Source organism: Piliocolobus tephrosceles, chromosome 1 (assembly GCF_002776525.5).
Source record: "Piliocolobus tephrosceles isolate RC106 chromosome 1, ASM277652v3, whole genome shotgun sequence".
Taxonomy (NCBI): Eukaryota; Metazoa; Chordata; class Mammalia; order Primates; family Cercopithecidae; genus Piliocolobus; species Piliocolobus tephrosceles.
The window spans coordinates 200121782-200136572 of NC_045434.1; the positions used below are offsets into that span (position 1 = coordinate 200121782).

At 58.7% G+C, this 14791-nt stretch overlaps 1 protein-coding gene across 1 annotated transcript in view; it reads right to left on the reverse strand.

The window, feature by feature from the left end:
- Positions 1 to 218: 218 nt before the first annotated feature.
- Positions 219 to 14791, reverse strand: part of EPHA8 (EPH receptor A8) — a 36686-nt gene continuing 22113 nt past the window's right edge. Inside the window, exons 5-17 of the mRNA XM_023219858.2 lie at positions 12509 to 12844; positions 8319 to 8443; positions 8083 to 8245; positions 6267 to 6360; positions 5427 to 5494; positions 4126 to 4290; positions 3760 to 3945; positions 3409 to 3470; positions 2583 to 2792; positions 1182 to 1331; positions 904 to 1094; positions 518 to 691; positions 219 to 355 (exon numbers count right to left, since the gene is read on the reverse strand). Of these exons, the coding sequence (XP_023075626.1) occupies positions 241 to 355; positions 518 to 691; positions 904 to 1094; positions 1182 to 1331; positions 2583 to 2792; positions 3409 to 3470; positions 3760 to 3945; positions 4126 to 4290; positions 5427 to 5494; positions 6267 to 6360; positions 8083 to 8245; positions 8319 to 8443; positions 12509 to 12844 (2039 nt within the window). The 3' untranslated portion in view covers positions 219 to 240. The remainder of the gene's footprint in view (positions 356 to 517; positions 692 to 903; positions 1095 to 1181; positions 1332 to 2582; positions 2793 to 3408; positions 3471 to 3759; positions 3946 to 4125; positions 4291 to 5426; positions 5495 to 6266; positions 6361 to 8082; positions 8246 to 8318; positions 8444 to 12508; positions 12845 to 14791) is intronic.

Consider the following 14791-nt stretch of genomic DNA (forward strand, 5'->3'; position numbering starts at 1 on the left):
GGAAAAGAGAAGGCGCCTGCCCTGGGGGACGGGTGTCCTGGCCAGGGTGGTCACCAAAGGCCCCTTCCCAGGCACCTGACCCCTGATAACTCCAGGTCCTGTGGCGGAGCCTTCAGCCCCCCTAGCGCCCGAGAGGAGGGCAGAGCCCTGGGGCCGCCCTGCCTGCTGCCAGCCCCGCACGTCCTCTGCTGCTGGCATGACCTGGGGAGGGCTGGCCACCTGGGCCCTGTCGGCTGTGCATCAGAGGTGCCGGCGGGGCCCCTGGGTGCTGGTCAGCTGGGCCCGCATGGTCTGAATGCTGCCTAGGATCTTCTTCTGGTGACCCATGAGGGTGATGCCCAGGGCACGCACGTCTCTGTGAAGGAAGGGTGCTGCTGGCCAGTTGGGCCTGGGAGGCTGGGAGCCTCGCACACAGCCAGGGCCATGGATCTGGACCTGCAGCCTCCCCGGCGGCCCTGCCTCTGGGTCCCCGCCCCTGCCCCCACACGCATGGGCCGCCAGCCCCCCCATCACTCACTGGGCGTTCATGCGTAGCACCATGCCCAGGGAGGAGTAGCCGCCCGCAGCGAAGTGGTCTCGGTACCGGCCCATGCGGATGGAGTCCAGCCAGTCCCCCACGGTGAGGCCCCCGCCGCCACCGCTGCCCCCTCGGAGGTCAAAGCAGCTCCGGGCGAAGGCAGGGGGTGGGCACCTGAGGCACAGGGGCCTTTGGTAAGTGGCCAGGGGTTTCGGGAGGTTGGACCCCCCAGAAAAGGCAGGCTGAGGAAGGGGTCAGGAAGGGCAGGGGCTGGGAGCCCAGGCTGGGCCTGGTCCAGGTGTCAGGGCCAAACTGTCCCAGGGACAGATCTGGGGCAATACTGGGAGGCAGCTGGGCCTCGAGGAGCTGGGGTGGGCACGAGGCACCTGCTGACAGTGGCGGTGGCCCTGAGACTCTCGGGGCTGCGGATCAGTGCGTCGAGGACACTGACAATCTGGGAGAAGCGAGGCCGCTGCGCCCGGTCCTTGTGCCAGCAGTCGAGCATGAGCTGGTGCAGGGCGCGGGGGCAGCCCATGGGTGCGGGCAGGCGGTACCCCTCCTCCACGGAGCTGATGACCTGTGGGGGATCAGCGCTGGGCTCAGCTGTTCCTCCTGGCACCCCAAGTCTTCACCACCTGCGGCCCTGCCAGGGCCCGGTACTCACATCCCGGTTGGTCATGTTCCAGTAGGGCCGCTCCCCGTAGGCCAGCACCTCCCACATGACCACACCGAAGCTCCACACGTCGCTGGCCGAGGAGAAGGTGCGGAAGGCAATGGCCTCTGGGGCTGTCCAGCGGATGGGGATCTTCCCGCCCTGCGATGGACACACAAGAGTCGAGGGGCTGCCCAGGCCTGGCAGGGTGTCCCCCGAGCCCTCTGAGTCAGAGAGCTAAACACCGGGGTCCTGTTTCCCAGTCCAGAGGGACAACACAGCCCCCACCTTCCCAGAGCACCTGTCCTGAGGGAGGCCCCTCAAGAGCCGCTGTGAAGACGAAGGAAGGAAGGAGTGAGACACCTGGCACGAGCAGGTGCTCAGCCAGTACCAGTCACAAGCCAAGGGGGCTCAGGGGCCACAGCCTAGTCGTTTTCCAACTCTTCCTCTTCCTTCTCTTCCCCCACTTCCTTCTCCTTTCTCCTTCCTTCCTTCCTCCCTTCCTCCTCCCTCCCTTCCTTCCCTCCTTCTTTCCTCCCTCCTTCTGTCCTTCCTTCCCTCCTTTCTTCTTTCCCTCCCACCTTCCTCCATCCCTTCATTCTCTCCTTCTCTCCTTCCTTCCTGCCTCCCTTCTTCTCTTCCTCCCTCCGTCCCTCCTTCTCTCCTTCCTTCATTTCTTTCCTTCCTCCCTCCCTCCGTCTCTCCCTCCCCTCCTTCCTCCCCCATTCCCCTCGTCATTCCCTCCCTCCCTTCCTTTCGCTCCCCTTTCCCCTCCCCTCCCCTCCACACTCCCCTCCCCTCCCCTTCCTTCCCTCCTTCCTTCCTTCCCTCCTTCGCCTCCTCCTTCCTCCCTCTCTCCACCCCCTCCTTCCTTTCCTTCCTTCTTTCTTTTGTTGTCACAGGATCCTTTCTCCACGTGAAACCTTACTCAGAGGCTGTGGGACAGAGGCTAAGGGAGGGCTCCTGTCGGGGCGGGGTGGAAACTGACCCCTGTGCACTCAGCTCCTGCCTTTAAGGCCGCCCCAAGGCACTTCTAGAGAGGTCCAAATCCCCATGGAGCACGTTTGAAAACAGCTGGGTTTTAGGCAAACTTTAGAGACAGATGTGAGTCTGGGTACAATTCAGGGAGATTCCAATCCTCCTGAAGTCTCCTGGTGAGTGAGTGACCATGGGGACCAGCCCTGGGGTCCCCCCTGGCCACCTGGTGACAGAAGAAAGGCAGGCAAGGCAGTTCCCATTTCCCAGAGGAAGGCACTGGTGTGAAGAGGAGAAACAGGATGTGCCCCAGGTTGAGGGCCACCCCGAAACTGCCAACTTCATTCAACTACTTGCAGAAGAATTGTCGGGCCCTGGGTGCCACCGGCGCCACCTCCCCACTCCCCAGTCTAGCCGGAAGGAGTGTGGGCAACGCACCGTGGTGGTGTAGGCAGCATCCGGGTCGTCCTCCAGCACCCGTGAGAGTCCAAAGTCAGACACCTTGCAGACCAGGTTGCTGTCAACCAGGACGTTGCGGGCGGCCAGGTCTCGGTGGACGTAGCCCAGGTCTGAGAGGTAGCGCATGCCGGCACCCACTCCTCTGAGCATGCCCACCAGCTGCATGATGGTGAACTGCCCGTCGTGGGTCTGCAGGGGGACACGGCTTGGGCTTCAGGAAGGCCCAGTGAGGCGCCTGGTCCGTGAACAGGAGCCCCTCCCATCAGTAGGATGCTCTAGATGGCGCTTTGCAATTTACCAAGTGCTCCATGCTTCTGAGGCACCTTGCAGTTAAGGGTTATTCTCCTGGTCTCATTTGCCCTCAGAGCAGCCCTGCGAGGTGGGCGGGGCAGCGTGGCGGCTTACCCATTTTGTGGAACGAGAGATGGAGGCCCAGAGAGGTTAAGCTCTGTGCCTAAGAGCACCCATCAAAGAAACTGCAGGGCAGCAGCTGGGAATCCCGCCGTCTCCGCCACAGCCAGCATGTCCCCCAGCTGGGTGGGGCCTGGATTCCCACAGAGGCACCTCCCTCGGCCTGCGTGAGGGCAGCAGGACCCCGTGGAGCAGAGGGACTTTCATGCAATGGGGGCCGAAAGGCAGTTTGACTGGCTGACTGCGAAGACCTCCTCCCTATACCTGCCTCCCACTCCCCGGCCTGTGGTGTCCAAGCCAGGGGGGAGGCTTAGAGGGCTTTGCACTATCTCCCAAAACCCAGACTGAACCTCCCTCCCCAAGCCCATGCAAGAGGCAGGGGTGGGACACGCACCCTCAGGAAGACGTCCAGGGAGCCGTTCTCCATGTACTCCGTCACGATCATTGCCAGGCGGCCTGGGGCGGGCAGTGGGGAGAGGGTGGCTCTTGGTTGGGGCTCAGGGCTGCTGATCAGAGACCCCAGGAGCATGCTGCCATCCCAGGACCTGTGCCAGCACTGGAAGCCCCAGGGTGCCTTGGGTTTCCACTGGGGTCCCAGGCTCTGGGCACCCCGAGTCATTTGGGGACCTGAACCAAGAGGACAGGGTCAGGTGGGGCAGAGCAGGATGGATGAGGGGATGGACCCAGAGGCCTGTCCAGGCAGGAGGGGCACTGCAGGGGGAGGCTGTCCTCGCCCGGCACCTACCGCGGGTGACGACACCCTCAAGGCGGATAATGTTGGGGTGGTCGAATTGCCCCATGATGGACGCCTCACTCAGGAAGTCCCGCCGCTGTCTCTCCGTGTAGCCGGCTTTGAGGGCCTTGATGGCCACGGGCACATCCCGCTGCCCTGGCACCCGCAGCCTCCCGTAGCAGACTTCCCCGGACTCTCCTGCAGGCCCCGAGAGGGGCAGGTGGGGAGGGGGGGGCAGTGGGACCCTCAGACTCCCCCAGGCTCCCAGGCCCTTGCGTCCCCTGGGCCTGCCAGACCCTTGGGTCACAAGCTTCCTCTGCCCTGGGTGCCCCCACCTTGCCCCGTGCAGCCCCCGCCCTCACAACCCCTGAGACTCACCAGAGCCGATGATTTTCTCGATGTGGATCCTAGAGGCCTCGATCTCCCGGGTGAAACTGCGGCCTGCCCGGCCTGGCTCCTCGTAGGTGTGGGGTTCCGCATAGAACTGGGGCTCTGGGAGCTTTCCCGGGGGGTGGTGCAGGGGTAGGAAGACAGGTGGGGGTGCTGAGGGGCGGGAGGAGGCCCTTCAGTGGGGCCCAGGAGGGATTTCTCTCTCCCAGCAGTCCCTGGGCCTGGGATGGGTCTGGGTGGAGTAAGGGGTGTCTCTGGGAATCTCTGGATGTGCTGGCAAACGACACGCACCCCATAAGTACTTCCCACGTGAAAGCGGGGTATCTGGAGTCGCTCTGGGATTTCTATGGGGCTGTGGAGTCTCCAGAGAGTTCTGGGCATGTCTGTGATTTTCTGGGGTCACTTTTACAGTCCTTGAGATCTTTCTCAATTGTTCTGGAGTAGGGATGTAGCAAAAATAAGTTTTTGCCACAAGAGTCAACTTTGATTCGTTGAAAATAGTTTCTGGCCAGGCGCGTTGGTTCACGCCTGTAATCCCAGCACTTTGGGAGGCTGAGGCGGGTGGATCACTTGAGGTCAGGAGTTCAAGACCAGCCTGGCCAACATGGTGAAACCTCACCTCTACTAAAAATACAAAAATTAGCAGTAAGTGTTGGTGCACGCTTGTAGTCCCAGCTACTTGGGAGGCTGAGGCAGAAGAATCACTTGAACTCTGGAGGCAGAGGTTGCAGTGAGCTGAGATTGAGCCACTGCACTCCAGCCTGGGTGACAGAGTGAGACTCCATCTCAGAATAAATAAATAAATAAATAAATAAATAAATAAATAAATAAATAAATAAAGTAGTTAAGGAGGAGTCTGAGGCTGCACCCAGGCCTGGTGGGAACTGGCACCATGCTTGATGCTAATGACTGCCATGGGCACAGGAGTGGGGCATGGAGGGAGGCATCCCCAGATTCGCTTTGTTGTCTGGGATCTCCACAGGATCCTGAAAATCTCTCCATAGTAGGGGTTCTTGTCGAAGAGTATATGAACTCCCACTCCGAAATCATATACAAATGTGTGCCCTTCCCTGGGGAGAGGATCTCCAGCATCCTGAAGTAGTCTGAGAGTCCAAGAGGCATGAATGGCGCTGCCCTCTGGGACACCAGGTCTCTGTGACATCCTGGAGTCTGTCTCTCAGGCTCTGGTCTTTTCACTGGGCACCTTCCTCCTTCCCATCTGTGACACCCCCAGTCCAGCACTGGGTCCCCCTGTGGTCTTCCCTCTGCCCCAGTGCCCCTGCACTCACCCTGTCCGTTCTGATAGTGCATCTTCTCCTCGTCTGAGTCCTGGAAGGCCTTGCTGTAGCCACAGTGCCTGCAGAGGAGGGCACCGCCCTGCCTGAGGCCAGGCCATCCCTAGCCCAGGACCTGACCCCAACCAGGGGACGAGTCATGGCTTCTCTCTTCATGCCCCTTCCCCTGACAGGTCAGCTCCTGCTCCTTACAAAGTCTGCAGGGGAAAGTCCCTGACCTCAGGCTCTCAACCCAGCTAAACTGTGACCGCCGTGACGGTCACAAGCACTGTGCGATCCTCAAAATGCCCTCGAGTCCACCTGACCCTCTTGGCAAAGTCTACGATGCTGTCAGCCCAATGTTATATGAAACCACTGTTGGTGGGGCATTGGGAGATGAGGCTTCTGTGGCAAACAACACTGGGTGACCTTGGCCAGCCCCTTCCCTTCCCTGGGTCACCATTTCTCCATCAATTAGATGATCCTCATTGTCTGGAACCCCAAGCCCACATACTATCCTGTCTCTACCTCCCTCCAAAATGGAGTGGAGAGGACAAAGTAACTGAGAGTACGGGCTTGAGTTTGACAGACCTAGGCTCGTGTCCTAGCTCTGGCATTTATCAACTGTGTGATTCTGGCAAGAAGCCTAGCCTCTCTGATCCCCAATTTACTCACCTGCAAAGTGAGGTCAGAATCTCTACATCACTGGCATGTCATTAGGTTAAATAAGGTGATGTATTTGTAAGTGAGCCAGCCCCAGGCACACGGGGACCACCGGCTCGGTGGGGCTGGGGGCAGGCAGGAGGTACAGCGCTTGAGAGGAGGGGCTGGGTGTGGCTGGGCCAGACCACCCACCTCTTCTTGCAGATAAGCAGGAGCAGAAGCACCACCAGGCCCGTGATAAGAGTCAGGCAGATCCAGACAATGGTCCTGGTGTCATAGCGGGGCCCTGCAGGGGAAAGCCAGGGTTGGGGGACCAGGCTCTCAGCCTTGGCCTTGGGCCCAGGGATCTGGCAGTCCTCTGAGCCTGCCCGGCTGGGACCCTGGCGCCAGTGGGGAGCCTCCTTAGCCATGAGCCAGCCCAGAGTCAGGGCGCAGGCCAGCTCCTCCTCTACTCCCACCCCACCCTCTCCTAAGCTTCCTCTTCAAGTTCCTAAGACCTGGATGCCCCGGCTTCCTAATGCTGGTGCCGCTGCTTCTTGGGGATGTGGGACCGGGGAAGACTCGTGTGTCCTCTGAGCCAATAAACAAACGCCTGTCCTTCCTGTTAATCCTGACAGTGACAACACGGAGTGTGCTGAGAGCTATACCTTCAAGCCTCAGTAAACCCTCCCCACATCCCTTCCTGGGAGACCCCAGCATTATCTTCAGTTTTCAGATGGGAAGCTGAGGCTCAGAGAACTCAAGGAACTGACTCGAGGCCACACAGTACATAGGATGGAGGGCTCAGGATTCCCATCTGGGTGGTCTCGAGGGGGTGCCAGGCCTACAAGCACCGGAGGCACTCAGACGCCCAGCGAGTGCCAGGTGGGTGGTCGCTATCTCTGTCCTAGCTCCAGCACGCGGTGGGTGCACATACAGGAGACCCTGACTCAGGCTGGAGATTGGGGCAGGAGAGTGAAAGGGACAGCCTCGAAGCCAGAGGGTCCCAAATGTGACAGTGCCTGGGGATCACCAAGGGCTTGTTAAAACCCAAATGGGTGGGCCCAACCCACAGGGTTTCTGAAGGGCTAGGGTGCGGACTGGGAATTCGCATTTTTTGTAAGTCCCCAGGTGAGACCAATGCTGCTGGTCCCAGACCCTGACACTGATCTCAGTACCAGCCATTGTGTGTGGGGTGCTGTCACCATCTCTGCTGCCTTAGGTGAGCAACTGTCCTTCTCTGAGCCTCGGTTTTTCATCTGCGAAAATGCCGACAGAGGCCGGGTGCAGTGGCTCATGCCTGTAATCCCAGCACTTTGGGAGGCCAAGGCGGGTGGATCACCTGAGGTCAGGAGTTCAAGACCAGCCTGGTCAACACGGTGAAACCCCATTTCTATTAAATACACAAAAAATTAGGCTGGCAGCGGTGGCTCATGTCTGTAATCCCAGCACTTTGGGATGCTCAGGTGGGTGGATCACAAGGTCAAGCGTTCGAGGAGACCAGCCTGGCCAAGATGGTGAAATCCTGTCTCTACTAAAAATACAAACATTAGCTGGGCATGGTGGGGAGGCGCCTGTAGTCCCAGCTACTCGGGAGGCAGAGGCAGGAGAATTGCTTGAACCTGGGAGGTGGAGGTTGCAGTGAGTCGAGATCACGCCACTGCACTCTAGCCTGGGCGACAGAGCAAGACTCCATCTACAAAAAAAAAGTAGTCGGGTGCGTTGGCTCAAACCTGTAATTCCAACTACTGTGGAGGCTGAAGCAGAAGAATCCCTTGAACCCTACTCAGGAGGCGGAGGCTGCAATAAGCCGAGATCACGCCACTGCACTCCAGCCTGGGTGGCAGAGTGAAACTGTCTCAATTAAACAAAAAACTCCGACAACCCCACTTGGTAGGGCAAGCAGAGCAGAAATCCTGCATTGGCACCAGCTCAGCCCGCACTAACTCTCTTCTCAGCCACCCCCTAACCCCAGGGTCCTGGCACCTGGGCTGCTCCATGCCCATGCCCACCTCCTCCCTGCACTCACGGGGTTTCCCGGTCTCCACCTCCATGGCCTGGCTGAAGCGGCCACAGCCTGCCGAGGTGCGGGCTCGGACCTGGAACACATAGCGCGTGCCTGGCTTGAGGCCGGAGACGGTGGCTCTGGTAGTGACGGCCTTGAGGGTGGAGTAGCTCTGCATCTCCTTGTCCTGCCACGGGACAGTGGTCAGTGGGCCCTGCCCTAATGGCCCAGCCCCGCCCGCTCAGTCTTGCCCATGGTACCTTCTCGTAGTACTTGATCTCATACTCCAGGATGATGCCGTTGGGCTGCTCAGGCTCCTGCCACAGTAGCGAGACGCTGGTCTGCCCTGCCCGCTCTTGCCGGATCACCACCACCTGGGACGGGGCTGGGGTGGCCAATCCCATCAGATGGGCGGATGGGAGACAAGGGGTGGCCTCTCTTCCACCCCTTCCCAGGCTCCACCTGGGGATCCTGGTTCCAGCCCTGCTCAGCTTCCTGACGGTCCTGCCCCAGCCCCAGGACAGCCAGCACCCTCCAGTTCTCCCAACAAATCACTGGTGGCCACTTGGGGTCAGTCCCCTGGGGTTGGTGTGGCCTGGCATGGTCTGGGATGCTAAGGTTGGCTTGGCCAAGAAGAGGTTTGAGTCTCGCTCTCCAGCCCAGGGCCTGGCATGGACCAGCTGCTTGGGAGTGCTTGAGGAAGGAGGAAAGGTCAGGCGAAAGAAGTGTAGAAAGAATGGAGGAACGGGGCCCTTACTGCCTGGGTTTGGAGGGCGTAGCTGGGACAACTCTGGATGCTGAGGGAAGGGGGTGAGCTGAGCCCCAGGTATTCATACTTGGTTGCCCATCCACCCCTCCCTCCTTGACGGAGTCACCCGTGCCTTTCTTCATGCATCCCTGCCTCCTGGCTCAGGTGCAGTCAGCCCTGTGGGGAGCCTGCTAGGAGGGGTCAGACACAGCCACAGCCACAGCCAAACAGAGAGAACTGCGCTGTCCTTCCTACCCCTCCAGCCCTCAGGCCTCCTCCTCCCCTCTGCTCACTCTGAATTCTGACTCTCTACCCTACGTGACTAAGTCTTGCCTCATGTCTGGGCATCCTCAGCATAACTGGGAGCTCCCTGAGGGCAGGCACTACACACAGTAGGTGCTCAATAAATGCTGCTGCTGATTCTGGCATGAGAAATTAAGAAGCAGCTCCAGAGTTGCACTGGAAGGGTGTGGTCCAGGGTAAAGCCCACCAGCCCAGGAGCCAGGCGTGGGTTCGGGACTCGGCTCCCTCTCTTGCTAGCTGGGACCCTGGGTGAGTCACTTGCTGTCTGTGGACGCCAGGTCCCCTTCTATAAAGTGAAGCTAGTGAGCACCACCTGCCAGGGGGAGGGGAGGATTCGATGAGGCCACTGTTTGCAAGGGACATACAGGGTGTGTCTCTTAAAAACCAAAGCAGGAGGTGCTGTGGGATGGGGGCGGACAGAGTGAGACCAGGGCCCAGAGTGGGAGTGCTCCAGGGAGAAGCTGGGTGTAGAGAAGTGGCGATGGTGAGGCAGGAGGGGCAGATGGTCTTTGAGCACAGTCCTCCCCATTTGCTTAGAGCTGTTGCTTGATCCTTTAGAACTCCTGAGTGCCTATCACATGCTGAGCATGGGGCGAGGAGCCAGGAGCACTGCGGTGCCTAAGACAGCCCTCAAGGAGCTTCTGTCCCAGGAAAGGAGACAGGGCGTCCAATAAACAGGAGAATGGGGGTTCTTTTGGTGCTGGGAAAGGTAGGAAGGGGTGCTGTGATGGAGAAGATGTCCGCAGGGCCCGGAAGGGCACTGGGCCATTTCAGCTGCGATGGTCGGGGGAGCTTCCAGGGCAGAGGAGCCAGGCATGGGAATGTCAGGGGAAGAGCGAGTCATTCTGAAGGAGAAGCCAGGCCACGGCCTAGCAGCAGGGAAAGACCCAGCGTGTTCAACGAGGGACAACGGAGGCCATCGTGGCCAGAAGAGAGTGAGCCAGGGAAAAGAGGTGCTTTGGAGAGGCAGGCAGGGGCAAAGCCATGTGGGGCCACAGGCCATGAGAATGTCTGAATTGCACGTGCTCTCAGCCTGGGCTGTGAAGGGCTTTGAGGACAGCTTGATCTCACGTATTTTCATTTAAAAAATTTTGGGGGGCTGGGCACGGTGGCTCGTGCCTGTAATCCCAGCACTGTGGGAGGCGGAGGCAGGAGGATCACTTGAGCCCAGAAGTTTCACATCAGCCTGGGAAATACAGGGAGACCCCATCTCTACAAAAAAAATCACTGGGCATGGTGCTGTGTGCCTTTGGTCAGCTACTTGGGAGGCTGAGATGGGAGGATTACTTGGGCTCCGGAGACCAAGACTGCAGTGAGCTGTGATTGTGCCACTGCACTCTAGCATGGGCGACAGATTGAGACATTGTCTCAAAAAAAGAAAGTTTTTTGCAGAGATGGGGTCTTGCCATGTTGCCCAGGCTGGTCTCAAACTCCTGGCCTTAAGCAATCCTCCTGCCTTGGCCTCCTAAAATGTTGGGATTACAGGCGTGAGCCACCATGCCCAGCCCTCACTTCTATTTGTAAAGCTCACTCAGAAGTGGTGTGGAGAATGTCTTGTGGGGGTGAGGCAAGATGGGTCTCCTGTGGTGGTTTAGGCATGGACTCGGGGCGGGTGGAAGTCAGTTGGTCATTTTGAAGGGAGGCCCCTGGGGCTTTCAGGCGGATGGATGTGGCATGCATGAGAGTCAAGGATGACAGCTTGGGTTTGGGGGTGCCATGTCCTAGGGCAGGGCAGGTGCATGTGTGGCAGGGTTGTTTGTTTTTCACACAACCGAATGGAGATGGGAGTGGGCAGCTGGGTCCCAGGGGAGAGGTCTGCGCTGGTGACTGCGAGTTGGGGTTGTTAGTACGAAGATGAAATTCAAAGTCATGGGCCCTGAAACAGCCACCCAGAAAAGATGGATCTGGGCACACAGGAAAGAGAGGAGGGCCCAGGACATTCCCAGGGACCTGTGGCCTTTAGAGGCCATTTAGAGGAGGTGGGATTACAAAGATGAGATGGACAGGCCACATAGGTCGATGGAAAATGGGGGTGGGCTGGGACACAGGAGCCAGAGAAAAGTGTTTCCAGGTGGAGGAAATGAAAGGGGAGAGGCGCCCATGGATGTGGCCATGCAGCGCTGCTGACTTCTGTGGAGAGGTGAGGAAAGATGCAGAGAAGGCCCACAGGGGAGAGGAAGCAGATACGCCAGGCACGGACAGAGAGGGTCTTATGGGAAGAGAAACAGTCTGGTGGCTGGAAGGGAAGGCAGGTTCAAGGCAGGGTCTAGTTTCCTCTTTAATGTTGGGGCTTCCTAGATGCTGCCTGAATGCTGTGGGCTTCTCTTGCTCTCCCCTCCATTGGGACCAGCCTGCCAGGGGCCTCAGGTGCCTAGAGACAGGCGGGCAAGGGCTGGGCTCTACCACGGGGCAAATAGGTCACTTTCTCTCTGTGTTGCCAGCACCTGGCACCGCGCTTGGCATTTAGTGGGTGCTCCACGAGGGCTGTAGAATGAGGGAATCTTCTGAAGGGGTGAGGACCTGGCGCCAGGGAACAGCATGCCCTGGATTCAGAGTTGGGGGGACCTGCTTCACTTAGGAGTGACACAGACCTGGGTTTGAGCCCTGCCTCTGCCACTTCCTATGTCAGGTGGCCCTGGGTGGCTCTCCAGACCCCAGTTTCTTCCTCTGTGACATGGTAGGCATAGTGTCTGTGGGGCCAGGGCTGCATGGTTTTGGGAGGAGATGGTGGGTGGGGGTCTGAGGGTCCTGGGCACAGGTGAGGGTGGCTGTTAATAGGAAGCTGCCCTGGGCGGGCTGTTGGACCAGCCTGTCACCTGACAGGCACGATCCTCCAGAGTTTGGGAAGAAAGAGGTTCCGGGGTGAATTCAGCCCACCAGCCGGCCAGAAACTGATGGATAAATGACTGTGGTCCAAGCCAGTGAAGCCAAGTCTATCCCAGGGGCAGCTGTAGCAGCTGTTCTGGAAAATGATCAGCAGAGTGATTTTACTTTTTAATGACATTTATTGAGCATTTACCACGGGCCAGGTGCTGGGCTAAGCAATTTCATTCCTCTCATTTAAGCCTCCTGAGAGGACCTCGGGCAGGTACTATTATTCCCATTGCACCAGGGAGGAAACAGAGGCGCAGAGAGGGAAAATTCTGGAACCTAGGCTTTCGACAGCCACACTAGCCTGCCCCTGAGCTTTTGGGGTTTCTGTTACTGATAGAACATGTTCCACTTTTCTAAAGGCAATGAAGAGCCTCTAGCTCTGGGTCCTGGTGAGAAGGGCAGGGCCAGAGAGGCACTTGCCTAAAGGCCCACAGCATGTCCCGGCAGAGCTCTGATCCCTGGATGGGCCTGGGGCAGGGAAAGCTGGGAGACCGGGAAGCTGCGGGCCGGAGCTTCTCCGCCTACCTGCCTGGTTCGTGGTGATGTTGACCACGGCGGCCCGGCGGGGCTCAGGGCTCAGGTCGGACACGCCATTGACGGCCTCGATCCAGAAGGAGTAGTTCATGTGGGCCAGCAGGTTGGCCACCAGCAGGCTGGCCTGCACCAGGCTTGTCTGCTGGGGCACAAAGCGGGTGCCGCTCCCACATGCCTCGCAGCGGCTCAGGGCCCAGGGGCAGCGGCGGCACACGGCGTTGTAGGTGACGTCACTGCGGCCACCTGGGTCCAGGGGAGGGGCCCACTCCAGAGTCACCGATGTCCCATTCACACTGGAGATGAGGTTCACTGGTGCCGAGGGCGGCCCTGAGGGCAGAGGGTGACAGGTGGGGCAGTGGTTATTTATGTGAGCCGTCCTGTCTTCCTATCGTCAGACCCGGGGCTCCCCAAGAGAAGGGCTCCCCACCATATTTAGGGCTCCTTAAGGATAGGGTCACATCTACTCCATCCTCTGGAGCCTCCCCAACAGCAGAGTTTGTGTCTCTGCCATCAGACTGGGACCACAATGTCAGAGTCTGGGCACAGAACCCTGGGACCCCATCCCCCCCACCCATCAGGACCACCGTGATCCCAGGGTCTGGGCGTCCCAGCGCTCACCCAGAGCGGGAGAGAGAGCGCACAGTCCCGGGGGCGCCCATAGCAGCCACCCCATGTGTAAGTGACCCAGGCATTTGCAGCCACATTCATTCCTTGACCCTTCTGAGCTGGATCTGATATAAAATGCCACTGAGCATGCACTGCAGGATTAAGTGGAGGTCCCCAGAAGCCCACTGTATATCCCCATGGCTGTGTGTACCAAGCAACCCCTTGCCAATCCCGGGCATGGGAGCCTCTGTCTGGGCAGCACAAAGACTTGGAGAGAGAGGGGTGACCCCCTGGTTGAGCAGACCAGGACGTGGGGCTGGGGCATGAGGGGCTGGGGTGGGGGTTTGAGCGAGGAGAGCATGGGGGTTTGTGGGGGTCCCTGGCCTCAGAATTCTAGTTTTCAGAATCCCAGGCAGAGAATCTTAGGCCTTCAGAAAACAGAATTGTAAGATCTTGGAATCAGAATCTTACAATCTGAAGAGAAGAGAATTTTAACATCTGAAGGGTATAGAATACTAAAAGATCGGCCTTTATGGTCTTAAGCTTTCCAGAACCTAAAGGCACTGAACTGTGGGTTTGGAAAGAAACCAGAGTCCAGCCAGTTCCACGCAAGTGTCCATGACCCGGGGCCGGACTCGCCTTGCCTGAGGAGCCCACGCTGTCACCCGGTCACGGTCACCTTTTCTGACCCAACAGGTCCCACACGGGGAAAATGCACAGATCTGGGCAGGGCAGTGGAGGGAGGGTGGGTGTGTGTGTCTGTGTATGTGCACAAGCATGTAGGCATGAATGCACCTGGGCCCTCGCCTGCCATGTGCAGGGAGTCTGGGGCTGGGTGGTGATGGATGTATGGGAGGGGGAGATGGGGGTCAGTGCTTGGGTAGATTCAGAGCAAAATCAGAACAGTCTGAAGCACCTCTTGCCCTACCACAAGAGCTCAGGGTTAGCAACTGGGCTGGGCTGAGCAGGCTGTGGTCCCTCCCCAGGCCTGGAACGGGAGTATGAGTGGCCCGTCAGGACAGATGAGAGGAGAGAACCCAGGCGCTGCATCAGCAGAAGGTAGGACAGTCACGCGGCCTTGCAGGCATGGGTGCAGAATCCCTCCCATACCTTCAGGTCCGCAGGGCTGGTGCACATGCAGCCACACCCTCTTCAGGCACATGCACCCTTGCAGAGCCAGGTGTGCACATGCACACACACACGTGCTGAGCTCACAAGACACCCTCGTTCAAGCTTTACAAGGACTTCTGAGTCCCTTTCAGGTACCCAGATGTACATACACCTACACACACACACACACACACACACACACACACCCCTCCTCCTAAGAATTCTTAATATATGTGATGAATCCTTTATATATGTGAGCTCAACTACACACCACACATTTACACGCAGGCATCCAAACACGATACAGGCGTCGTCTGTAAGAGCAGCTGCCCACACAGACACGTGCAGCCACACAATCCTTGCAGGGGGCCCAGGGCACACACAGAATCAGACATGCAAACTCCATGTGTGCACACACACGCACACACACCATACACATTTAAGGCAACTCTCAGCATTCAGTAGTTCCAACAAGTTCATCAAAGATGATGGTGATGTAGGGGTTGCTGCTCTAACCCTCACCCGCTCTGCACAGACGAGCACCCTGGCTTGCCCACC